General features: G+C 37.2%; 2 protein-coding genes across 8 annotated transcripts in view; one reads left to right on the top strand and one right to left on the bottom strand.

The window, feature by feature from the left end:
- Positions 1–1,825: 1,825 nt before the first annotated feature.
- Positions 1,826–17,428, bottom strand: LOC121871862 (reticulon-4-interacting protein 1 homolog, mitochondrial-like). Of its 3 annotated transcripts, none has more exons than XM_042374424.1 (10): positions 17,299–17,428; positions 14,884–15,037; positions 14,070–14,241; positions 13,012–13,107; positions 11,631–11,770; positions 9,448–9,645; positions 7,538–7,647; positions 6,896–7,043; positions 4,834–4,959; positions 1,826–2,797 (listed from the first exon to the last, which is right to left on the bottom strand). In XM_042374424.1, the coding sequence occupies exons 1-10, from the start codon at positions 17,310–17,312 to the stop codon at positions 2,687–2,689; spliced, it is 1,269 nt and encodes a 422-aa protein (XP_042230358.1). In that variant the 5' UTR covers positions 17,313–17,428; the 3' UTR covers positions 1,826–2,686. The 3 variants fall into 3 exon arrangements, with proteins under 3 accessions (XP_042230358.1, XP_042230359.1, XP_042230362.1); XM_042374425.1 differs by having other exon boundaries at positions 17,198–17,334; XM_042374428.1 differs by lacking the exon at positions 17,299–17,428 and adding an exon at positions 16,832–16,880.
- Positions 17,429–18,222: 794 nt separating this feature from the next.
- The window catches only part of LOC121871860 (regulator of G-protein signaling 4-like), a 28,894-nt gene continuing 19,833 nt past the window's right edge, over positions 18,223–27,283 (top strand). For 4 of the 5 annotated variants that reach the window (XM_042374419.1, XM_042374422.1, XM_042374423.1 and 1 more), the window contains exons 1-3: positions 18,223–18,370; positions 20,088–20,277; positions 21,097–21,267. In XM_042374419.1, coding sequence (XP_042230353.1) covers positions 20,110–20,277; positions 21,097–21,267 — 339 coding nt within the window. In that variant the 5' untranslated portion in view covers positions 18,223–18,370; positions 20,088–20,109. The remainder of the gene's footprint in view (positions 18,371–20,087; positions 20,278–21,096; positions 21,268–27,283) is intronic. The other variant, XM_042374420.1, reaches the window with a different exon arrangement.

Here is a 27,283-nt window from a genome sequence, read left to right as displayed (position 1 = left end):
TCCCTCAGGTACTCCCTGCTACTGTCCTGCACCCTGCTGCTGTTGTGGACCCAGCTGCTGTCACGAGCCCTCATCCGCTTCTGCTGACGCAGCCCCTGCTCCTGACCCAGGCCCACACACCCCAGCAGGCGCATCTGACGACTCTGTACCAGCCGTGAGGGAAGCACAACATTCATTGCCTCCACACACCCTTTTTCTCCCTCTCTACTCCCACAGATATTGTGTATCTAGATAGTTGTCTACTCTAGCGGCCGGCTCATCCACGCCCTGGCCGTTATTGCTCACATGTGGCATGCACCAACCGTTCTGCCTCACATGTGCCATGCAACCCTGCAGACAACAAGTCTCCTACACCGCCTGGAGGGAAGGGGGAGTACTGTAGTGGATTTCTCCCCTACAAACGCTGTTTGTCGCTGAGTAGCCGACCCCGCGAATTCCCGTGTATGTCTCGTGGTCTGGGTCAACCAGCGCCGCCATACATGACGGAGGTCAACTATTAAGCCACGCCTACCTCCGCTATATAAGACCTGACCTCGTGGTGACCACTCTCTTTTTACCTACAGCCGCAGCATGCAACACCACCTCCTCTACTCCTGCCTGGCGGCCCTCGCTCCCGCCGGCGAGCATGGCGACCCACAAGCTGTCCTCCTCTGAGCACCCTCACCAACCAGCTCTCTACATCACGCTTGTAACCACGCTGCCACTTCCCAGCACCAAGCTGCACTGTACATCCAATACAATATGTATACAGAGAGCACATTGTGAGTTTCCTTTCTCCATCCCATCCTGAGTGTGAACCCAAACATCTCGTACCCCACAAATCTACTTTTCTTTATCCCCTTCGCCACTGATCGGCTTGTTAGCTGCTTGGGCAGTTGAATTCATCTCTGTTGCACACTATTGGCAAGTACATTACTGGGCATGTTCAGGCCCCAGAATATATCTATACCTGCAAGTCTGGTCTTGAATGAGTTCACACTCGGTGTCGTCATAATGCTCTCTGGCAGATTGTTCCAAGAGTTTTCAACCCACACTCATAAAAAGTTTGCCCTAACAATTTTTGAACCTGTGGTTTCTTCAACCATAAGCTGTGATCTCCTAGTGTGGCAGGCATCTGCCAGCTGGTAGAAGAGCTAGGACGATGTAGCTACAGTGACAATCAAACTTGGCAAACCTGCCAAGTCCACACACGTTCATTTCGCACACATACACACAGATGCTCTTCATACAGTATTTCATATTTTATAGCAAGATATTTTTTATATACAGGTACACTCCATATAATGCAATAAAATTACATACTACAATAACAAAAACAATACATAAGAATACTGTGTCAGTGACTGTGCATACGTGCATGTGTGTTATGACATTTGTAAATGAGTGTAAACATTTTAATTAGCATTTACCATTGCCATATGAAGAATTCTAGAATGCTCGGCACACTTTTTCATCCCATTGTTTGGAAGTACAGGTACAGCTCTGGGGTGAGCATCTCCCACACATGAATTTTCACACACATGCTCTATGTGAACAGTCCCATTAAAATTAATTAATTTCTAGACCATGCGGGTCTTTACCTGCGAAAAAAAATACGCAGAGTGAAGCGGGGTCTTACATAGGAATATGGGAGATATGGCTAGCTTGCCCAGTTTGAAATATTATTGAGACATTGTAATTTTAAATTTGCAAATTTCGAATAGGGGTGTTAACATATCATTTGTGGATGATTGGGGTTGTGAATATCAGGGTTGCAAATAGCGAGGTATTCCTGCCATAATGTGAATTTGTCACAACACAGGATGTGCCAGTAATAAAAATATAATAATTTTAGTAGTTTTAATAACATTTATTTATACAATAATAATATCCTTAGAAATTAACAGAGTCCCAGTTGCAAAGGCAATCATCGAGCAGTGTGTCCACTAAACTTTCATCATTGGTATTTACATGCTTTCTTTATTATTGTTTATATGCTTATAATTTTAAGTTTTGATGTTACAATGCACAGTTAAAACTACTTTTGGGATGAAGCTATTGAAATTTATGAATAAGAGTTGGGAACTATCAGGAATTCAGTTTTAGAGTTGGTAACACTGTTCATAGCATCAGCTGTTGTAATGGTGGTCACAGCCAAGAAGCAATGGTGTGAATCTGGTGTCCTGCTACAAAATATTATCTAGGATTATACCTTGCAGTTCTCAAAAGCTTGGGCCAAACTGTACAAGAGGTGTATGAAAAACTCATGCTTTTTTACCAAAAAATAAAAGGTCAAACTATGTTTGAGACTGGCTTATACAGCAACTTCTTCACTGTTGTAATAGCCAAACCACATGCAGGAGTTTTCAGCAGATATAGTATGCTGACAGATTTTCAGTGCCTGACTGGGTCAAGACATGTGATCAAGAACTAACAAAGAAATTTGCATCCAGTATCTATCTTTGAATATAACAAACTGTAAATAAGCACTAACATAATACTGCACACACTATCAGTTTAGCACATATGTAACTTCTAACACAACCATTGCACATTTACCTCTCTCCTCTGATACCAATAAGGAACAATTTCATGGGATTAGAGGAATTACAGCTAGAAAATCACTTCCTGTATCAAATCATTTTCACCTTTTTCTATGCAGATGTTCTGCTTATACTAGCCCATTTGGCCTCCCCCTGAAGTCAGTTTACTTAGATAAACTGAGAACAGTCTTTCCTCTAGCATGTCCATCAATGACATAGCGATAAGCCTCTGGTGCCTCAGTAAATGGGAAGATTTTGTCAATCACTGGTCGAATCTTTAAAGAATGTAAAAAACATTATTAACAGCTATCTTTAGCTTAGAAATGATTCGTTACCTAAAATCATATAAAAGTATGTCTAGATTTACAAAAGGGTTCCATTCCTGAAAAACCTTTCCTAAATCAAAGCACATTTCCCCATAGACTACTACAGTATTATAAAGACTAAGTTCTCATAAAAAAAATCCACCAAACATCATAAAATGCTACAAAACATGTTTCAATGAGAATTTTTGGTGTACACAATGATTATAGGCCAAGCTAATAATAAACATATTGAGTGGAAGACAGGGGGTCCCCAGGTTACGAACTGGTTTCCATTCCTGAGGGCGTTCTTAAGTCGGATTTGTACGTAAATTGGAACACATGCTATGTGCATACCATACTCAGAACAATGTTTAAAATTCCACTATAGCATAGACTAAGTCCTTATATACATTTAAACTCACTTAATTTAAGTCAAAAGAAGAAATAAAATGACAAAATACAGTAAATTAAAGTAAAAAATAAGTCATCAGGTAAATAAAATACTGTAAATTACAAGTTTAATCCTGTTCGTAAGTCAGACGTTCATAAGTCGGGGACCCCCTATATAATGTATTACCAAGATACTGCACCATTGAGGAACCCATAAATACAGTACTGTGCTCATTTTCCATTTTTCTTCAATTTTTCCTTTCCTGTCAGTTGATTTTGTAAAGAAATTTAATGCTTTGGAAACTTTATAGTTTTGCCTTAATTAAATAAAAAGAAGAGAAAGGGACTAGCTATAATTTTCATATTATACTGCAGAAGTGATGTTAGCTGCTATTCAACCCCTTCACTATCAGATGCCACTTTTAATGTTTTATTTAGCTAATGCCAGACACTTTTATTCAACACAAGAGACTCACATACCCAAGTGGTTAATACTGTACTTCTGTAAATTATCTCCATTAACTCCTTGACTACTGGATGCCAAGTGGTTACCCATAAAGTGTCCAATTAAAATATCAAAAGTCATTCTGTCATGTAAAAAAAACTCCTGTTTTTGCTTAAAACAATAAATTTTAATACAAAACACAGGGAATGCATGGACTTTTGGTTTCTGAGGGTTAAATCCCCTATTTAATTTGCCCACTGGTGCCAAGGTTGTATAATTTAAGGATCCTAGGATGGCAATGTGAACAATATTACTGTTGTGAGTAATCATATTGTTTTATGATAAAAATGCCAGGCAGTCTGGCTCATACTGGGGCAGTTGCCATGTATGATTTTTTCTCTCTACCAGCATTTGTAAACACTGACACTGTTCAAACTTTGTCCCACTGTTTATAAACAACATTTACACCTTATGTATCAAGGATGATTTGTTTACATGCAAGTACTGCATTTCAGGAGATGAGACAATACAATCACAACCTGAAGTCAAGTGATACACAAAATTGATTATCTGAAACATTAAAAAATAAATGACCGTAATTTTCTGAAACAGTAAGAAAAAATAAATAGTGCACACGATTACATTCCCAAATTACCTCAAATGCATTTACAGGTTCATACTGTATTAAAGTTAATTTTTTTCTAAAAATAATGATGTTCATCACAGCAAGTTAAAATTGGTGACCCTAAATTTAAATTAGCAAAAGTGAGTTTGACATTTGATCCAGTGACTATATTTTTGGGGGAACCTGCTTGTTGGTTACATTACAGTAAAGTACTTATTCCATATCACATTCAACCTCACATGAAATTTCATCAAGATTCGAAAATGAATATTCTGGTTTTACCAACAATGACCTCAACCAAAATATTAAATGGGCAAGGTACATATCCAATAGCATGTTCGTCACTTGATGGAAACTCTACTTACAGTTCAGGGACCAAAATGTAAAGACACAGACAAAGCTATACTGTACCATTATAAACTGTACTGTGTTGACATAGAAAATAAGGAATGCAATAAAAATTACACTTGAGATCATACTCTAAATATTTCAATAAAACAAGCATAAAAAAATCTTAAACTTGAAAATGGACAAGTGACATCTCACCCTTTGGCTGGCTAACATTTTTGCAAGTTGATTCAGGGCCCATGGGTTGGGCATGTAGAATGCCCATTTGTATGCTCGTCCTTCTGATAATGAAGTTGCATTTCTACATAAAACTTGTCTTGCACTCTGAAAATTTTGCACAATGAGGTATCAGTATAGTTTACAAAATAAATGTGAAAATATAGGTCAATTACCTTGATAATTGCCATAAAGATTCTTGTGGATAATTTTCCTCACCCAAAGCTTTATCACTGACTAGGTGATGTGGGTCACTGGCTATGCTTGGAGACAAACTAGGTCAAAAGATACAGGAGTTTAAATGAGGAGAGGTTATAAGAAATGACCTCAGAGATAAGAACCTGACAAGAAAGGCTGCAAGAAAATGTGCAGCATGGAGAGCTGCCATCAGGTAATAATGGCCAAAACCATGAAAGCAAGGATGGACAATTACTGTAAAATGGTGATGGTGATAATGACCGACGATTTTGTAGAATCTTTTTTTTTCAATTTTATAGTCTGTGTTCTATTACCTATGAATCTATCAGATCAAATAAGTGCCTCATCCAATTTTTTGGCATAGTCACACAGAGCTGATATCAGAATAACATGCTGATGCTCAAATCTTGGGACCTTGTCAACTTGGCTATTTTTGCTTTATTTTTTTCCCCAATTAAATAGCCTTGATTTGGCTAATTCTGATGTAGACACTTCCACTTCAGGCAGTTTCTATTTATTTCAATGTTCTCACCAATGCATAAAAAAACAGGAACTCAGTTGTGTACTGAACCTGTTTTGGCCCTTTCCAAGTAAACCATATGTGTTTGCCACATCACCTCACAACTATGCTCTCCCTCCTTTCATGACACCTGCAACACTTTATGTAATGTATAAACACCAGCTGCTTGGATGGCAAGCACAATTATTAATTTGTATACGGTATTACAGTATTTTTTTTTTAACTTTGTGCTTATATTTAATTTGGGCTCGTAAGGTCAATCGTATTTTTATGTTTGTTAATACAGTGACCCCTCGGTTAACGAACTCAATCCGTTCCAGAAGGTCGTTCGTTAACCGAAAAGTTCGTTAACCGAAACCATTGTTTCAATGGGTTTTTGGGTAATTGGTTCCAGCTCACCGAAAATTTCCTAAATTCAACAAAAATGGTAGAAAAGTTCACTTACTTTGAGGTGTGTATGTAGAAGGCTCCTGGATGATGATGATGGGAATTAGAATGGGGGTGGAGGAGAAGGAAGAAGAAAAGGCATTGGGGTGGAAGAGAAGTCACCCCATGGCACCATTTCATCCATAAAATTTTAGTTCTCTTGGTGTATTTCAAGATTATTTTCTTTAAATCATCACTGCACTGCATTATATATTATCACTATGTAAAATATATTTCAAAATGACCAATAATTTGCTTGGAAACACAGAAAAAAGCGTTTAGTTGAAGAGAGTCTCAAGCAAGATGTTACCTCCACAGAAAACAGAGACCCTAATGCCTGTCTGGTGTGTTAACAGGCTGGATGGCACGCCAGAAACTAGTTTCTTTACCTTCAATTATGTTCAATAATTGTTAAAATGACTAAAAAAGTTAATACTGTATTAAACTTTTAAAATTATTGAATAGTATAAACTTCTTGATATTTACTAAAATAGTAAGGAATTTAAGCCCTAGAACCGATTAATGTATTGGCGAACTGATACTAAAGCTGGTTGCCCGGTCAGTGCAAGCGAAAACATGTTGAGTTCGGTTCGTAAGAAATTGGTTAACCGAATTGAAGATCCTTATGGAAGGCAGTTCGTTAACCGAAATTTCGTTAACCGAGGCGTTCGTTAAACGAGGGGTCACTGTAATTTGTCTTCACTGTCTTTGGGTTTGAAACCTAAGAGCAGTATTGTATGGACCAGACATTCAGGGTTCATGTTGTAAGTTACCCTGCAATTCATAAAATTCACATGTCTGCCAAACAGTTGGTCCCAAAGGTGTGTCAACTTGATAGGTTCTAATGTTGATGGATATACTTAAAATATAATAAATTACTGAATTTAAATGAAGATATACCTTAAAGAGCCCAGCTGCTAATCCCATGCTGTCTATGTTCCGCAACAATGGTGGTGATAAGGTAATGTAGGAACATCCCTTCCAGGGTTTCAATGCTTTCATATAATCCAAGTCATCTTCACCAGTAGCATTAATCACAAGATCAAATCTGTTGAGAAATGAAGGACTGAAGTATAAAACCCAAATTTGTGGCCAGGTAAACAAACAAGAGAACCTATGAGACATGGAGCTACCTAGAACTAAACAGTGAGAGTTTGCCATTGAGGGTAAATTATGTAATTCTTGAGAGCAGGGACTTTCATAATGAATACTGTACTGCATTACTGTAAGCAAATAAGCAATGCAGCCTCCTTGCCTAGCAGAACTTGTTTGACTTTTTATGAATCCTATGGCTGTTTCTGGCACCAGAATGGTTAATCAAGCTGAAGCCAATGACTCCACAACCTGTTTGCGTGTCCTCAAAATGACTGCAGTGGTAAAAGAACTTCAGCCTTCAATTTCTTGCCAATTTAGGATTTAACTCAAGATAGTGTAGAAGGGTAGAAATTTAGGTCTCTCCCTAATCTAAGCCATATACAGTGTGGGATTGTTCCTGAAGTCTACATTATTACTGTACTAGTCAAAATAATTCCCTTTCCTTACCCTCCTTCGGCAATAAGCATATCTTTAGTAGTTGGTTCTCTGTAGTCTAGTGCTTCTACACCTAAACTGGTTACCAAATCCAGGGCATCTGAGCTGCAGAGACCAACAACCTGTAATACACCAAGAAACTGTTATAATAAAACTAAGTAAAATACAAATCACTCACTGATCTGTAATTCTACTAAGTTACACTGAGATCCATCACTGGTTTATTATCTTCAAAATGGGTATGCTAAAATAACCCCAAATTTATTATGATGAGTTAGGATAAAGACTTTGGAAGTAGAGGACACAGATCTTACTCAGATATTGCAGCAAGTCATAGGGTTTTAATTTGGTAATGAAACATCAACAGTAGGTCTACTACTGTACACATAATAATAATAATTAATGGTTTATTGAAAGAGCTTGGCAGCCAGAAGGCTGAAAATATACAGTTAAATAATTGGGGAATGGGTTTCGAATTACAAATAACATAAGTGATATAAATAAGATATATAATAACTAGATGGGGAAAAGCTCAAACTACAGGGCATTTCAACATAGTGACAGTGCAAGAAGTAGTATTTACTGGGAGTGAATACACTGGTTTATTACAAGTTATTAATAATTTTTACAATGGTTGGGACTAGGCTGTTCTTATAGCGATCAGTTCGTGCACGTATGGGCTGGATGCGGTTGTGGTGTCAAACAGCAATTCTCGGACTAGGGATCTCAGGTGGTAGTAGGAGCCGGTGTCGAGGATGGTGCAGAAGCTTCTTGCCAAATTTGCAGATGAGGTCGTGGTGATGATCAGTGAGAGCCGAGGGGGTCAGTGTGCTGAGCGCTTCTTGATATGTGGAGTAGGAAGGGGAGAGAATAATCTTGCATGCCCTCTTTTGCACTTTTTCTAGGTGTTTATGTTGTGTGGCATTTAGGGAGGAAGACCAGGTAGGGGAGGCATAGGTGAGCTTGGGAAGTATGAATGTTGAGTAAACACCGAGGAGCTCGGGTGCAGGAACTCCGAGGGACTTGAGTCTGCGGAGGAGGTGGAGACGGAAACTGGAGGATTTGACAACATCACTGACGTGTGGTTTCCAATTTAGTTTGTTGTCTATGGTGATGCCGAGGAGCTTCGTGGAATCTACAACCTGGAGTGTGTTCGGACCTAAATTAATGGAAGGGGGTGGGACAATGTCGGAGGAGAGGTTGATGTGCATAACCATGGTCTTGGTATGGTTGATGATGACGTGGTTGTTGGTGGCCCAGTTTTGGAGACTGTTCAATAAATCCTGAAGGGCGGTATAGTTGGGAGCAGAATTAAGATGTCCTGCTCTCACCGCATATGATTTCTGATAAGGTTTTATCTGAACAAGAAATGCTAAACTTATCCATTTAAAATTTTATTCTTTTCTCTGACATAAGATCAAACTCTGGGATACTAACACATCAGTGCTCATAGTTAAAATACCTCAAGTCAGCATCTTGCCACTATTTCACAAAGCAATCCTACATACATGTTATTTGTTTTCAGCTTAGTTAACCACTCTTAATACAGTAAAGTATAATACTGTAAGTTCCTTTTAGTTTAACTCTCCATAAACTGACCAGGTCTAGCATTGGAATCCCTGAGATGCCTGTGTCAGCATTTCAGCATCATCCACTGTTGCAAAATATTTACGAAAAAACTGAAACAGTATTCATAACCGGATTATTCTTACATAAATAAGAACCTGGAGGGAGGGGGGGTTGTAACTTGGAATTTTTGTAAACTGGATCTTCATAAATTGGGGATTGTCTGTATTTTACATAATTTGTTTCCTTAAACTTTGACAACAATACAGATGATTTATACAGTACAGGTACAAGAAGGTTTTAGGTTATCTATTTGTAACACTAAATTGTTTTAAATCATAAAAATAAAAAGAGACCTGAGCTCCCCATGACGACAAAAGCTGACAGATGATGGTTCCCACACCCCCAGAGGCCCCGAGAAGTAAGACTTTTGATCGCGGTGCTGCATCAGGAGTCAGCATGCCAGTCACCATCACAGCACTCCATGCTGTCAATGCAGCATATGGGACAGAAGCAGCTTCTTCAGCATTAATATTGTTGGGCATCAGGCAGACCTGTTATAGATAATTACACAAATTACACTCATGTTTATTTTTTGCTTTAATATTTCATCTTGACACATACAACACAGAACTGAGGTAAGAAATACCAAATTATGACAAAGGGGAAGAGATTACATACAAAATTATCCCACTGGAAGAGTCTACCTTACCCAGGAAGCTGTCTGGGTTCTGTGGCAAGGACAATATCCTAGATTGACTGAAGGATGGTGGCTCCAGCTTTTGTAAATTTCCAGACTTTATGGTTCAAATTTAATGGAGCACAAATTAAACAACTTACAACATTTTAGATATCCCCATATATTTATGGTCATATTACTTTTCCAAACACAAAACACCAATGAGGTTTGCATATCTGGCAACTTAGTTCCTTATACATGTATCCCTCACTATCCAAATACGTTAAGTTCTTGAAAACCATTCAGTTATCAAATTTTTGGATAGCAAATAACAAGGTACAGTACATGGGAAATTATGATTTAGTTCCTATAAGACCCAATAAAGTGGAGTCGTGATAATTCGCAGGATAGGTACCAGAAGATACCATGAAATATCAAATTGCAAATTATAGTTAAATTGTTTGAAGTGGAAATACTGTCTGTTCTCTTATAATGTGGTAGTTGCATTCCTGAAGAATATTGCAGAATAATAATAGTTGATTCAATGGGAATTAAGGGTTGGGGGTAATAAATTAAAAAGCGCCAACATGTCTGACACTTTACTTTACGATTAATTTTATTGTTAGTTTTATGTGTTCTTTTACAATTGTTTTAGTTTTATATCATTCATTAATAAAAAAAACAGGAAAAGGGGAAAAAATTGTTCTAGTGTGTTAGTCTACACTGCTAAGTGATAGAAAACATAGCCATGAAAGAGGGCGAAGAGGGAAAATTATGAAATTTGTGGAGTGTGACTCGCTTAGCAGCTTTTAACGATAAAATCTTATTAAATCAAAACATTTGTAACTATAAAAACTGTAAACAAACTTACAAAAATGTAAGGGAAGCAAATAATGCCGTATAGTGTCAAGTGCAGTCGAGTGTAGGAGGAGGGGGGAGGGAGAGCTCAGGCCACCACTCAACCACCCTACCTCCCATCTCTCACAAAACTCACTTCCCACTTAATTTTTTCTTATTTTATAGTTTTATATTCTATTTTATTTATTTATATGTCACGCAGGCTGAGGGGATTTGGGAAGGAGGGGGTGATGTGTGACTATCACACATGGTGATTCAGCAGATCAGATCAATATTGTTCTAATAATCCATAACATTCAAGCATTTCCCAAAATTTTCTTGCGTAGAAGCCAATTGGACCAAATGGTGTCAATATAAAAGAATTTGGAAAAGTCAACTAATTTTGTGATTCATCAGAGTATTTCATAACTTTCCAGTTTTTCCCAAAAAAGTACAGCTGGCCCGGATAGGATTTAGCTTTTTTTTCAGATTTCTAATTTAGTAGAATCTAGTTTAATTGGAATTTACTAAAAATTTCTCCATAAACTGCTACTCATCCAGTCAAAACAAAATTTTGAAGCAAGCTTCAACACCGGTTGGTAGCTGCTTTAAAGTCATGATCCAAACACTTCACTGGGATGAGCCCTCAAGGAAGTTCACTTGACTTGGGTTACAAATACCTTTCTGCATATTTTCTTGATAAAGGAAGCTATAAACAGAAGATGTAGGAATTCCAGGTCACTCGTTTCTTCCCTTCAGCCATAAAATGTGTTTACAAAATTCAATCCTTTGTTTAATGACTTACAGCTCTTTTGAAAACTCACTTGTGGCTAAATTAGTCTGGAACTCTGGGTAACCAAAAAGATTCATGCTTCAATGGTATTAAAGGAAACACAATTGGAATAATATTCACTGATTTTGGTTCAACAGACTCTTTCTACAAATATTTCATCAATCAGAGTTAACAACTCCATGTTTCTCACTTTTTTACAGTACTGGAAAAGGATAAAGTAAACAACTTACATTGGATGCTGCAGTAGTAACAAACTCAGCATGTGAACCCTGCCGCTGTGGGCTGACCACACCGAACACCCGATCACTAACAGCCAAGCTTTTCACATCCTGACCCACACTCACTACCTCCCCTGCAAAGTCTCGGCCTGCTGAAAAAGATAAGGAAAAAAAAAACTAACTTTAACTTTTATCATCCATATCTTTATTATGCATGTCATTTTATAACCGGTACAATAGTATGTGGTATTGCCATTACTCCAATAAATGGAGACTGTTTAGCCATTAACTTATGTGACAAAAGAATATTGACACAAAAAGGACTGATCCTGAAACATTTTATGGCCAAGACCTACATAAAACCCACAACATTAGCAGCTGATACTAATCCAAATTTGTAATACTGTACAGGTATCCCCAATTTATGATCTCCATATCCATGATATTTTGCTTTAATGATGGTGATATATTAAGACCACCCCCCTATTTATGATATAAACAATCCACATGAACGATGGTCACTGTCCGGCCAACACCGACACATCTCTCAGTTCACTTGTAAGCTGCAGTTTACCCGTACACTGCCACCCAGTGCACTACAGTATCAAACTTTGTTCCATGGTGATCATACATGGCCATGATTGTGTAAGTAAATGATTATTGGTCAGTATCATTGTTGTTGCTTATCATTGGTGTGCTTGTTTTTTTACCTTACAGTGAGAGGACATCACTAATGTTCACATTGTACTGTTTTGGTGACTGAAGTGATTTTTTTTTTTTTTTTTGTGTGACTGTAAAATGCTTATGCATCTGTTGTTGTGAACATGATGTGAGCAGTGTAAATTTGAAAATGTCTGGGAAGGCCAAAGCACCCAGGAAAACCATGTCTCTTGAGGTGAAGCTTGACATTGTGAAGTGGCATGAGACTAGCCAGAAGCTGTGTGGGAGTAAGAGTGATATCTCCACTCCACCATCAAGAGTCCCCTTAGCTTTGAAGGGGACAAGTAATGACAACTAGGCTTGTTCTTAATGATGTGGTGAGTGTTGTTAATTGTGTTGTAGGTATATTATTAGTGGTGAGCTGTGTTGGAATGGTCAGCATACTCGCCGCGCAAATGAGTAGAACCAGGTTTGATCCCCTGGCATGGTGAAACTATGGACAAGTTTCTCACCCACACAGATGTAGAAAATGGTTGTAAAACGTTTATGAAGGTGATGCTTGTATTATAATTTGTGGAGTAATATCATCAAATTAAAAATACACAAGGAGACAAGTGAGACCTGAACAGCTGTCAATGTTAATGATTGATTAAATGAACATTTCTAACCATTTTGCAGATAAAGATGAAGAATCAATTAAAGGCACTAAGAGAATAAACATCTCCATACTCACCTGTCAAAGGAAACTCCATTTGGTTGTCGTCAAGGATACCTTGCTCCAGACGTCCCAATGTTCGCATCATGTTAAGGACTTCTCCACCATAACCATCTGAAAATATTTAGATACTTTTAAAACTAAAATCTGGTAACTAAATTAATACCCGGTTATGTTAAAAAATTAAAATATTTCTGCAATTCAAAAGAATTACAAACTTTCCATCATTCATTATGTCAATGTGCTGGTCATCCTCAACAACTTTATGTAAGATACATGTTGGATATTTAAAAAATTCCTCCACGCTCACATACATATACAGGTACTGTTTTTTTTTGTTTTTTTTATGGGAATTAGCCCACCCAGGCACAGGTCACTGACCCACATCGGGGCCTGGGGGGCGAAATAATAATAATAATAATAATAATAATAATAATAATAATAATAATAATAATAATAATACAGTAATAACAATAATAAAGAACCACACAGAAATACAAAATGAAAAAAAAATCAAAAGTGAGGAACAATATATGTACTGCATGTTGTGTTGTCAATAGTAAGAGAAACAATTGAGACCCTGCAATTGTGTGTAAATGAGGCAGAAAGTCAGATCAGCAACCTGGGACTTGGTCACAATTTTCGTGATGCCATGTGGCAGCAAGATCTACCATAGACAACGCATTATGCTTCCAATATCTTCCCAGGAGGTAGTACCTCCCTGTTTGGTAGCTGCCTAATACCTACTACCTATGAGTGTCCTGAAATGCATTACTATACATAGGTCATCCTTCTACAAATTGTTGCCCAATGTTCCTTTAGATAGGTACTTCCATAAAATCTAAAGTGTGTGACCAAGTTAAAAGAAACACTGCCCATTTGGCCACACTGCTGAACTGTATATAAGAGGGTTTATGCCATGTATAGTATTAAAAAGGTACTGTACAAGACAGCAGAGGAGTACCGTATACAGTATAAGCCAAAAGGAAACACTCTACACACCAATAAACTAAAATATACATAATAGGATCTACAGTTCTGTATTTATAAAAAATAAAAACAATTATTGTATGTACTGATAATAGCTGTGTCAATAGGGTTGACAGAGGCAGCTTGAACTCGCACAAGCACATCTCTGGGAAGAAGAATGGGTGGCACTCTCACAGAACCCAGCAAGAGTCCATCAACACCATCATAGCCAGTAGTCTGCCAAGCTCTCATCCTCAGTTCACCTACTGCCTCAGCCTCCTGAAAGTATAATAAGTTCTGTGATCACAAATATAATTAAAAAAGTTTAAATAATTTTCAAACAGTATGTACAGTACAGTACTTCTACAGGTAGTCCCCGACTTATGACTGCCTCAACTCACGTCCATCAGTACTTACGACCTGCTCTGACCTTACGACTGTCGGGACATACGACCGCCGCTGTCATGACCAATTTTTTTTCAAATGACGCGCGCATTTTCTATACCGTGCTCCCTGTCGTAAGTCGGGGAGCACCTGTATTTGTATTTCATATACAGTACGGTAAATCTTCTACAGTACTCTGGTTATTACAGTAAGCTGAGGTTAATCTCAAGAGAAAATACATTGCAGAGTTTAAGACCGTGGTGTAGATCATGTTTTGACTGCATGGTTTAAATTTACAAATTATTAGTACTGAACCTAACATAATACCTAAACCAAATACTGTACAAGTATTAACATTTACTGTTGAAACAACGAATAAGATAAAGTTTTAACATTACAATACTTTATAAAATCACATGGCCTGAAAATAATTGATTTCTTCTTACAGTCACTCCCTTCTGAGCAGAAGCTCTTCCTGTTCATTATCACAATACAGTAATTATGATCTACCTAACAATACCAAAAGAAGCAACAAACCTCAGGTTGTAAACTAGATTTTCTGCAAGACACTGAGAATCCCCGCCTCCAGGATGATGGTGTCTTGTGCAGTGATTTTTTGGCACCAACATTTTCACACAGTGTAGGTAGTCTCCTTATTGGGTATAATAAATTCATCTTTGTTTGAGTTCTCCTGCAAAGACAGACAAGAATTAAAAAAAATTTGAGATCATTATAAGATGAAACGGTTAAAGTGCATGTTAATTATGGTACCATAAGTGAAATAGAACAATAAAAAAAAAATTGGTAACTGTCTTACAAATACCTGTACTGTAGCCTCATATTCCTGAGTATCTAAAATGTAAATATAAGTATCCTGAATTGCTTAAGAATGATAAATGAAGGACTAATCCCAAAATTTATGTTTTTGGAGGAGCCCATAAAAGATGGTTCTTACAATACAGTTGCCTGATTTTTCCCACTTTTCTTTAGTTAACTACTATGAAAATTAATACCATTTTCCTAAATATTGTGATAATTGTTTTTATTGTGCAAGAAAAATCAGGCTTGGAAGCATTTCAAATCAACAGCTGCATTGATATGACTAGCACACATGTGTAATTCCCCAACTGCAGTCACGGTATCACTCGTCTAGTGCCCACTCAAAGTCAAGGACACTTCTTCTTACTCCCACAATTCCCCTTGAATTTACCATATATGTACACCACTTAAAAATATGTCTAAATGCTCTGAAGATAAGGATGTTAAATATAGAAGAGACAGTTTAGATTTTGGAAGAACTTAGACAATGAAGTGCGTCAGTTATTGCACAATGAAATGGCGTAAATGACAGTACAATTTGCAGGATCAGAATGAAGGCTGACAAAATTCGTGCAGTGCCAGTATATACACAGCCACACATATCCAAGACCATCCAGCATTTAAGGTTGCAACAGTACCATGATATGGAAGATACTTTGAAGATTTGGAGTGTGAGCATACAACAATGTAAAGCTGCATTAAGTGGTCTAAGGATTCAGGTTGTTTGAGAGAGATGGTAAGCCAGCTATTGACAGCAAAATCACAGTAAGCCAAGGAGCCAGCTTCATTAATCGTGCCTTTTTTTCTTTACACAACGGGAGGTTAGGTGAGGTCCTTCTGGTTTCATTGAATCAGTTCTTTACGTATTTTTAACCCACAATTTCTCTCTACTGCAAAGTCTTTCTCACTTTGTGCAACCAATATTGTTGGTAATTGGGAGACTTTCTCCATGACCGCAAGCAGTGTTGTTTTGTGGCGGTCCGACTAATTACCCAAATGTACCTAAATGTAGCCGCAATGAAGTCAAATAATGGTCCTACATGAATAAATCGGACTGCCAACCACTTCTCAACTAGTATTTGGTGTCACAAAGTCACAAAAAATTGGAAAACTTAATTTAAACTGAGTTAATAGATCGCGTGCTTGTACCGAGGGAGCGAGTAATTACCGGTACCCAAATGTAGTCGCAATGAAGTCAAATAATGGTCCTACAAGCGTAAATCGGGCTGTGACTCACTTCTCGATTATTATTTGGTGTCATGAAGTCACAAAAAATTGGTAAACTTAATTTAGTCTGAGTTGTGTTAGGTTAGGTTAGGTACATGCACTTGATCTATTAACTCAGATTAAATTAAGTTTACCAATTTTTTGTGACTTCGTGACACCAAATACTAGTCGAGAAGTGATTGGCAGTCCGATTTATTCACGTAGGACCATTATTTGACTTCATTGCGGCTACATTTGGGTAATTAGTCGGACCCGGTCCCCGAGATATATTTGGGAGTCAGTTGATTGAAAATGTCCAAAGGAGGGCCACCAGACTGGTACCTGCACTTTGACACCTCAGCTACCCTGAGAGATTAGAGTGCCTGCAATTGCCTAGCTTATACTACAGACGGGGTGTATAAGCATCTCAAAGGGCACTACTCAAGTCAAGTAACCTTACCTGGAGCTGGCGGACGCTCGCCCCACAAGGGGTCACAGCTCAAGGTTGAAAATGCCGCTAGTCCAGAAAACTGTGAGGGCAAACTTTTTCGGAGTGAGAGTTGTGAACTCTTGGAACAATCTACCAGAGAGTGTTGTGACGGCACCGAGTGTGAGCTCTTTCACGACCAGACTTAACCAACACTGGAGCAGGTTCAGGTGCATGCCCAGTACTTGCCAACAGTGCGTAACAGAGATGTGGCCGATCGCCCAGGCGACTAATGAGCCGATCATTGATGAAGAAGATAAAAGAAAAAAAAAATCCATAACGTCTCATTTGAGATGGAAGTCACATTCACTTGGAACATCACAAAATACAATACAAAACCTTTTTTTTTGTACTAGTTTCCGAGGTCGACCTTTCCTGAATCTTTACCAAAGCATCAGACAAAATTTTTATAATTATCTTATGCAGTGCACCTTAACTACCTTAGGAGCAGCATCAAGAGCACAACACTACAGTTTGTTTACTACTGAGCACGGTTGCGCTGCCGGACGGCCCAAATTATCTTACACCGATGTCAAAATTATGATATTTTCTACCTGTATAGTCTTTGGTATTTTCCTCGAAATTATGGTACCTGGATATAAGAATTATTGTACATGTCATGGTACAGTAAACACCTCTACATTATTATAAATAAGTTGATATTCACATAAATCTAATAAAAAAGTGACCGATCGCCCAAGCGTCTAAGGAGCCAATCAGTGGCGAAGAGGATAAAAAAATACAGGAGCCATTGTCGCGGGCTCTCTCCCTATCTGATCAAAATTATGGTAGACACCAAATTGTGGTATAAATACCATTATATTATTATGGTACGCAGCGCAACTCTGCTACTGAGCTGCGTTCGTTCATGTGGTCTTGAAGCCGCCAGTCGGATACTCTGTGCAAACTGCAAAGCGAATAAAAGATAAAGGTAAAATGACCTACGCGAGTTGTGTAGGTCTGTGCCAAATTCTTCCTCTGAAACTTTTTTTTTTCTCAATGCAAATATGATCAGAATTACTACTGGGCACAGTCTGTGTAACACCGCTTATTGGTCGATCAGCGAAGTTAAGCAACGTTAGGTCAGCCCTAAGAAGCTGCTGGCATAATAACTATACTGAAAATAAGAATCTCATCATTCTCATGGCTTTACCAGCTGCCCTTGGTCAAATTGACTGAATATCAATTATTATATACCTGCGTTGTCGATACATGCTGAACTTTATAAAATCCAGCATGCCAAACTTGTATAGGAAGTTAATGAATAAATATTATTAGCATTATAATTACCATTATTATATTAATTTTGAATTTGAGAAATACACCATGGCTTATAATCGCTACACTGTGGCGTTAAGAGCTGATCCAGCGGCAAGTAGCGACCCACAACAATGACCGAATTCTTCCCTGTGTTTACCGTCTTCCTGATGGGGTGGAATAAGTCACTTTTGGCGATTTTAACTGACTTACTTAGTGTATGTGCCTAAGTTGAAGGGAAAATTTATGTGTAGGGTAGGTTAATCTCTACTGGTGTTATCTGTAGCAGTGTTAAGTTAAAACTGTTAATTAACTGTCAATATGTAGTTATAAGATTGAAGTGGTCATCTTGACGTCTTGGCCTTGAGTGAAGTACTACACTGGCTCCTCCTGTGGTCTTAGAGGAGTTGCGTCATTGCCAGAAAACTTCTGAAGGACATTAATTTATAGTTAATTATTGTCATCAAATGTTTAAGGTGTTCAGTAATTATAAACTTACTAAAGTGACGACAGTGCATCATGTCACGTCATCAGGAAGCTGGGTCAATTTATAATAGCACACCGGTCTTTATTTCGATATTAAAAATGGGTTTATACTCCGTATTTTGATGAGTTTCCAACGAATTTGATATTCATTTCCACCGGATATCACTTTTTTATACATAATATACTGTAGATAACACCCAACAATCATAACGGAAATAGTTGTATTTCTTTTTTAGAATAAATAAATTATATTACCAACCAACCAAGAAAACCTAACCTAACCCAACCTGTTGTTCATGCCCCAGACGCTTAAAGAGCGAAGATGGAGGCAGTATGGTTTCCTGAAAAAAGAGTATCTTGAAAAAATAATGGGGTATTATTTGATAAGAGTGGTCCATCCTTAACAGCTACCTCATGCAATTTATCCATAGAAGATAAATACTTACCTTGAGAAATAGTAATTTCTGAGAACAACACTACCACCAAAAGAAGTTGTTTGATTTTGTTCATTTTTTCCTCAATGTTCTTATCATTATAGTAAATATTTGGGCTATTATTGACGATTACACCGCCAGTGCCCACAGTGCTGATGCCAGGTCACCAATTACAATGCTATTTTACTTAATCTCTACACAGCATTAAATGGATTTATTTAACACATACATATCACACATTAATATATAATACAATACCGTACATATTAAACAATGATTACATACTGGAACACAGTAATTTCTATGTGTTCATCTTAATTAAGTTTGAACCAGCTAATACTTTTCATGTTATTGACACTACATACTGTATTTATAGTAGAGGAGGTACTGGACAGTGCTGTATAAGTGTTAAATGCAATACAGTACTGTACTATACTTTAAAATAGTTAACCATTTAGTTTGTATTATCCTCAATGTAATATAAATTTGCTGATCTTAATGAAAAATAGGTCATAGATAATTTATTATTATTGAAATGCAGTACAGTACTGTACTGTATATACTGTACCATATATTTTTTCCTGAATGGTAAATCTGTTCATCACTACTGTGTACTGGATGTTTCCACACTTCTATTGGAGTTGGCCTTATCTAATGATTGATGCCTTAAAAATTTTAACATACCTGTACTGTATACTGTACAGTATTCATATGCTAATGATTTAATCCCTTATGTACGGTGTCACCTCTAAGCTGAATAAAATCATATGTTATTAGCTAAATAAATTATTAAGAGTGGTATCTCTATATTGAAAGGGTTAAAGAGCACACCTTGTAGTTTTTAATTATCCTATAGTTTAGCATTTTTGTGCCATTAATATTTTACTTCCATATTTAACATGTAACATTATGCAAAAAAATAATGAATAAAAATATTAGGAAGCATTCATTTAAACTTTAAATATCAAGTATATCCAATGGAAATCCCAGATATTAACTCACCACGATGAGAATTATGAAAACAGCATCACAGAAAATATTTAATTCTTTAGGTGCTGATACATCACAGAAACCATGAGTTCAACGGGCAAGACTGAGAACACAAAGTCAGACGGTTCAAAGACAGAAAAGGATAAGAATGAAAAAGAAAAAACAGATAAGGCAAAAAAACCAGAGAAGAAAAAATTGCCAACAAAAGTTCAGCTAGAGAAATGGACCTCCTCTATAAATGCTCTGTTATCAGTAAGTATTCTCCATCACTTTAGCATAGTCCACTATACAGTACACTGTGATTTGAAATGTAGATTTGAAAACAGGTGAATTTATTTGAAATAATTTATTTTAGTACTGCACTTAAGGTATCTTTTCTATCTTAACTACACATTTTTAAGAAACTACTGTATTTTTTTACCTGTTGGTTTGGTCTTAAGAAATAATTAGGTTTTTCCTTATGTCATACTACAGTTCACCTGTGAATTAAACCAGCCTTGTCTGTACTTTGTCTGATTTTAACGGATGGATCACTGAGCAAAATATGCATTAATGTATAGTACTGGAGTGCATGTTTCTCAGTGGTCAATGGTTTGATCCTGATAAAATCAGACTTAGTTCACTAATGATTCATTGATTGCAGCATTCAAGGGTATTTTTAAATTTTCATAAAATTTAAATAATTTTTAGCCAACATATGGGTATCATGTTTTTTTTTCTGTATAATTTCTTTGAGAAATTGAAAGTTTAGCTCTGAAAGCTATCTGAATTACCATATACCAGTACACTACTACCAGTACAGTACTTATTTGTAATGCAATATACAGTAGTAGAATCTTCTGCAGTACTAATGGACCCTATGTTTAATTGACATCATAAACTAATGGATGGGCTTAAATATTTTTAGTATTTTTATGTTAAAATCTAATGTCTTTATTAACTTGTCCGTGTCACTTTACCCTATTTTTAATTTGAAAAATGTAATTGACAAGAAGTACTTTCTTTAATTTCTGCAAGGATAACTATTTCTAGCACAATATATATATATAACAGGATTTTTTTTTTTTATAGGATCCTGATGGTGTGGAAGCCTTCCGAAATTTTTTATTGGAATTAGAGGCGGATGGAGAGGAAGGAGAGTTTACAAAATACATTGACTTCTTTATTGCATGTGAGAAGTACAAAGCTAGATTTAAGGAACTGGAAGACACCGCAAAATCAATATTTGAAGAATACCTTGCGGTGAGTACTGTACTTATGCCTCGAAATTTTTAAATGAAATGGTTAATACTGGAAATACAAGTGTTATTGGTAGTGCTTTTTGCATTATTTTAATACCTGTACTGGTTTATTTTCTGCCTCATTTACACCAAATGGTTTTTATTTTGGTAAATACATTGGAATGCATTTCATTCAGATTGTCAAAAGGTGATGCAGATATTTTTTTTCTCCTTGTAACTGGATTGCAGACCCTAGAGATTTTCTTCTGCCTGAAAATTACAAGTTTTATTATTTGTGCCCTTTCACAAGACTGAAACATGGATTTAGCAAGACGGCTATACAGTACCATATACTTGAGTACAGTTTGAGTTATTGTGATAAAATTTTTATGCAAAAAGTAGGGGATTGAACTATATGCGCATTGTATTTTTGTGGGGTTAAAATTTATGCATTTCCGTGGGTCATTTACTGTGAACAATAGCTACCCAGTACATACTCGTGGTAGACTAACCTTACCAGTAAGCTCTTTATATCCTGGGCTTACCTACTATACCCCTAGATTCTTTCTTTATTTTGCTACATGAAGAGAAGAACTTCATTCATTATATACAGTATGCAGCTTTAAATATACAAATACCTGATACAGATAAGTTTCATAATACCTGTACTGTACTGTAAATTAGTTCAAATAAAATAATCATACTTATGATAACTAAGTAAATTTAAAATAAAAATATATTATTTAAAGTGTTAATAGAGGTACAGTAGGTAACGTTATCGATTCTAGAAGGTTTCAGAGCCGCAAAGAAGATTTTTTAAGGCTCCCGTGTCCCTACGTATGTATGTACATGGCATGGATGACCTTGTACAGTGTGAGATAATGTGGATGATGTGGATGTGTACAGTATTCCTCTGACAATCTAGTGAATAAGTTTACGAAATCTCCTTTGTTCTCAGAATACTGTACGTTCCACTTCTTCGTTAGTCTATTTTACATATGCCAAAAATAAGCAAAAATTGCTATACGTAATAAAAAATGAAAATAATACATAGCACGGCATAAAATACAATATTTTATATGCAAAAAATATCTCCTGTTCTTGAACCTTCCTTTGGGTGCCACAGAGTAAACGAGTTCAACTGGCCAGCTGACACGTGAGATGCATGACTGCTATGCTGTGTATGCTGTGACGTCACATTGGGGATAGCGTGACACATCCATACTTACCCGTACAGTCACCTCCTACACAGAATATTGTTCACACTCATGCTCTTGATTTTTCTTTTCCTCTTTTTATAGTTTTTCTGTCATATTAGAGTATACTGTACAGTACTTTAATTATTTTCCCACAACTTTAAAGTTTCATTACATGAATCAGTGGCAATATTCATAGTCATCTCAAGGCCAACAATAACCTGCAAGATATTTTTTAAAATTTGTAAATAATTTTTTCATAGATTCGTGTCGATAGTCGGTCATGTCGAGCTTGCTTTGTTTTTTATACTGTAGTGCCATAATGCTTGTATTACAATAGCTAGTGATTTATAATGACCTTTAATGTACACAGGTAAATCAATGTACCTGTAAATAATTTTCACCTCTGAGTGCCAGGTTTGAACCCAGTAGTATGGGACCCAGTGGATAAGCTTTCCGACTACCAACCGTGGTGCCCTGGGTTCGAACCCGGCACCCAAAAGTGAATTTTTTTTACAATAGCTCATGAATTTGATTTGTAAAGTAAAAATTATTATTAGAGATTGATCCTATTTGTATGGCATCACAAAAATCTGGCACCTATGTATGGTCAACAAGTCTAAAGCCCCATTTACACGACGTGACAAATCGTGGATGGTGTCTCTGCGATACCAGAGTTGTGTCACGAGGGGGCAAAAAAACGGGCATCCAGCAACCCACCAATGTTGGATAAATGTTACACGCCACCGCTCATGTCACGGCTGCCCCAGTACACAACATTCTATCAAGCGTTCTACCAGGTGTCGAGAGGATGTTATGCAGTTAATCGAACTGTATAAAGAGTAACTGCCTCAGACAAGTGAAAAATTATAAGTATAAAGACAGAAATGCGTGAGATATAGCTGTAGAGGGGGGTACTGAAAATTGTTGAACACCTGAAAGACAACATACCACAGGTGACTGTGATTGATGTGGAAACTAAACTTTTTCCATTGCGATCGCAATTTCGCTGTGAACTGAGGCTAATTAGAGAGCTCAGAAATCAGGTTCTGAAGGAACTGAGAAAAAAGTAAAACTAAATTGTCGTGTTTTAATGATTTGATGTTCCTGCATGCTGGTAGCCTCAAAGTTTTCAAAATCTAATCTACTTTCTGCTGCTAGATCACTGAATATATGTTCATAACTTCCCCTTGTTCGTCTGCGAAGCAGCCAGTTTGCACCACACACTTTTTTTTTTCTTTTTTTTTTTTAAACTTCTTCCTCTTAAAGGCACATGCCAACACAAGAGCTCAGTGAGCAGTGCGACCCATCCTCGAGGAAGCCTAGCATCTTCTAAAGCCTGGTGCCCGTGGGGTAACTGTGTCTTGTAAACAAACAGATGGTTTGACGCGCGCTTTTTCACCTGTGCCTCATCACCCTGGGACAAATGTCACATTGTGTAAATGGGGCTTAAGGGGTGAAACCCAAGATTCCATGACCCAACTTCTTGATGAGTACTATGTATGTTCGTTTATGTGTTTACCATTCTTTCTTGCAGACTGTGGTCAGATGTCTGCACCCCTGCTATATAATGGCTAATTTCAGCGTGCAGCATAGTTCTAATTTATTAGCTTGAATTTCCGTTGCAATACAGTATTACCATTAGTAAATAGTACAGAAACGTAGGCCACCCTGTCCTCCCCCTTAATCCAGCCATGTTCCTACCACCTCTATATTTTAGTACTGTCATTACTTTTATCTTTTCTTTTTTTAAATTTATTCACTTTGCCAAAAAATCTGACCTAATTAAGAGGCATATTAAAAACAAACAACTGCATTGAACATACCAGAACATTGCCGAGTTTTTCCTATAACTGACTGTGCAGGAGAGAGGGACTCCTAAACAAAGCAATGATTCATCTTTGTTTTAGCACAATTTGTTTTTTTTAAATGAATATTTGTGCTGTACCTGTACAGTACTATTTTCCATCTATAAATAATCCTGTGCTTTTTTACTTTCCAGAATATATAGTTCTTACCATACCAAGTACGACATTAGTCTGATGCTTAATATTGATTTGGTATTGTGAAGTCTTTTGAATCTTGTACCTCTTAATTAGGAAAATTAAAAATTATTGCAACACAATTATATTTCTTCTCTGATTGATTTTATTCTAACAGCCTTTTCTCTTACCAAGTTTCCTTTTTGTTGCTGTATAACTTCACAAGCTGTCGATAAATGCTCATTTTACGAGTAAGTGACTTTTGATGTCTTTCCTGGTCAAAAGAAGGGACTGGGAACCATGTGCAGTAATTCTTTGGCCTTAATGTTGGCCTGTGTTGAGAACTCCTAGATCTTGTCATACCCCTGTCAATGTCTTATAGAGAGCTTTTGAATCTTAATCCTCATTTTGAAGATTTTTCAGTTCTTACCAATTTCAGTGATAAAGTGAAGGCAATAAGCCCTATCTAATGTGTTAAGAGAGTTTCTTGATCTGCTTGGACTCATCCATTATTTGTTATTCGTTTTGTCTGTTTGTATTGAACAGGCTTCCTGTACTGGAGCTGGTCAGTTTATATAGTCAACTAAATTAAAAACATCATGCAGTATTGAACTAAGAGTGGTTAACTAAACTAAAAATAATATATGTGTGTGTGCATGCATGATGTGTGTGTACACACAGTACAATAGACCTAAGTTGGTACATCACTCCAAAATCAAAACCATACGTCTGATCTGCCGGGGCTTTTTATATACTGTAGCAACTTTTTATTTTCTCACTGGATAGTGTCCCTGCCGCAGAACATCGGACAAAGTAGGCTCGTGTCAATGGGTGGCACTGTGTTTTGGGATGGTAATCTCACTGGTCACTTATCTCTTACAACTGATCATAAAATGGGATTTCACACTTCATTTTTGTTTTTGCTTTCTTTTTCTGTTTATACATTACTGTATGTATGTGTACAGTATATGTGATAGTAAGAAAGCTAGATATCTAAAAAATGAATAAAAAATTATTGTGATGAAAGTTGGCAGATGCGCTGGTTGTTGGACTGGGAAGAGTGGATAGTTTTAGTGAGAGTTGTTAGTGTTCAAGAACTAAGCAGTGTTTGATTTTTTTAACTTTATGGGGGCTTGTGTTTTGACTGGCACCTTGTTATGTGAGTTGTCTATAGTTGCTTATATATTTTGCTTATCCACTAACATACTTCTGTTCTGCAAACTTAAACATCCATGCTTATGAAGCAATGTATGCTGCTCTTGGTACTGACAGTTACACCCCTCAAGCTTATTGCTGCATTTACCAGATATTGCCTCAAGCACTGTACCAGCATTGCCCTTTCACCAGTAAACATAACAGGTGGAGTTTCCAAACCTCTTTCTATGTTCTTCACTGCTGTTGGGTATGTATTAATTTTATGTTGTTTAGTTAGTAAGAAGTAGAATACTGCATCAATTGCCCATGAAAGTACCTTTATGGGAGATCTGAGGGCACTACTGTATTCCACACATGAACATTCTTATTTATATCCATTTTAATTATCATAATTTTATACAGTAATACAATACCTCTTCGTTTTTTTTATTACATATTCACAAACTTTATACTATCTCTCACAAATATTGTACAGCCTACCTTTAAATTCACGGGGGTTTGGGTCTCAAAATGGCCGCAAATTGCCAAATCGAGAATATCATTGTTGTTGGGGGGGGGGGGTACGGGTGTTAAATTTTACTCGTGTGCAAAGAAATGTATATGTATTCCCTTTATGTGTTTGCCCTTGCGACTATTATTTCTTGTACCTGTATAAGTTTGTGTATGTCTGTGGCTGCTACTACTACTACTTTGCTGTCACTTGAAATTGAGTATGACGATCATCCATCTATTATAAAATGTTATGAGTTATTATGGACGGCACCTTTGTTGGTGAGCTCTGAGGTGACAAGAGTGGCTGATATGGGACTGGCAGGGTCGTCCACAGATGTTGCGCGTGTGGAGGGCTACGTCTAGTGCGGGAGGGGCGGCGGCAGCGTCTTTCTGGCGTTGGCGCTTGTTTTCCTCGGTTTGCAGTCAGCCTAACTCGAAAGTATTGACACCTTCTCGTGTGGTGCTCCTCCAAGCATGGCTGCACACACACACACACACACACACACACACACACACACACACACACACACACAAAACACATACAGTACAAATAACTAATAATGGGAAAATTCTCTTACAAATAATCAAAATCAAGACAACAAAATGCATTGAAATGTAGAAAAAATGGGAGAGTCTACCTTCAGGTTAACTCCATGCTTTGTTATTAAAGTTGGGTTGGTTGCGTTGCAATTTTTTCCTCGTAAAATTTACTGTCTCTAGAATGAATGGCATCCGAGTGCCAGCTGGGTTATGTAGATCAAACACAGAATTTCTCTCGTAGCCATCTAGCCAACTCAACGTGAAAGATGTGGGTAATTGCAGTGTAATACTGTACTTTTCTCAGAATATGTATGTAGGATGGTGTGTGCATGTAACCGAGTAAAATTTAACGAAGAAAGTTACAGTAAAAGCCCAAAAATCCGGATGCCAGGAATCAGGACCACCCGAGAATCCGGACTTTTCGAAAACTCAAACTTTTTAAATTTAGCGGGCTTTTGTGGGTTATGTGAATGAATGGAGTTGCTTTAAAAAATTAATTTACATAATTCTAATAATAAAAGTAATTGTAAATTATAGGTAGCTAAATTTGTTAGTTTTGTAATTAGCTTGAACTGAAATGTAAAATTTGAGGCACTATAAATCTTTTGTGTGTCTGTGTGCATGCGTGAATGCCACAGCTGCACAGCGACAACAAACGACCACACGATCGCCA

This window comes from Homarus americanus, unplaced genomic scaffold (assembly GCF_018991925.1).
Source record: "Homarus americanus isolate GMGI-L3 unplaced genomic scaffold, GMGI_Hamer_2.0 scaffold39675, whole genome shotgun sequence".
Lineage (NCBI taxonomy): Eukaryota > Metazoa > Arthropoda > Malacostraca > Decapoda > Nephropidae > Homarus > Homarus americanus.
The sequence above is the reverse complement of the archived record's forward strand: the minus strand, read 5'-3'. Positions and strand labels throughout refer to the sequence as shown.

Coding starts and splice junctions, on each gene's coding strand:
- LOC121871862 (XM_042374424.1), bottom strand. Junction 11,771..13,011: donor AATGGAGTTTCCTTTGACAG/GTGAGTATGGAG, acceptor TATCTTTTTCAG/CAGGCCGAGACTTTGCAGGG. Junction 7,648..9,447: donor TGTCGTCATGGGGAGCTCAG/GTCTCTTTTTAT, acceptor GGTGTATTACAG/GTTGTTGGTCTCTGCAGCTC.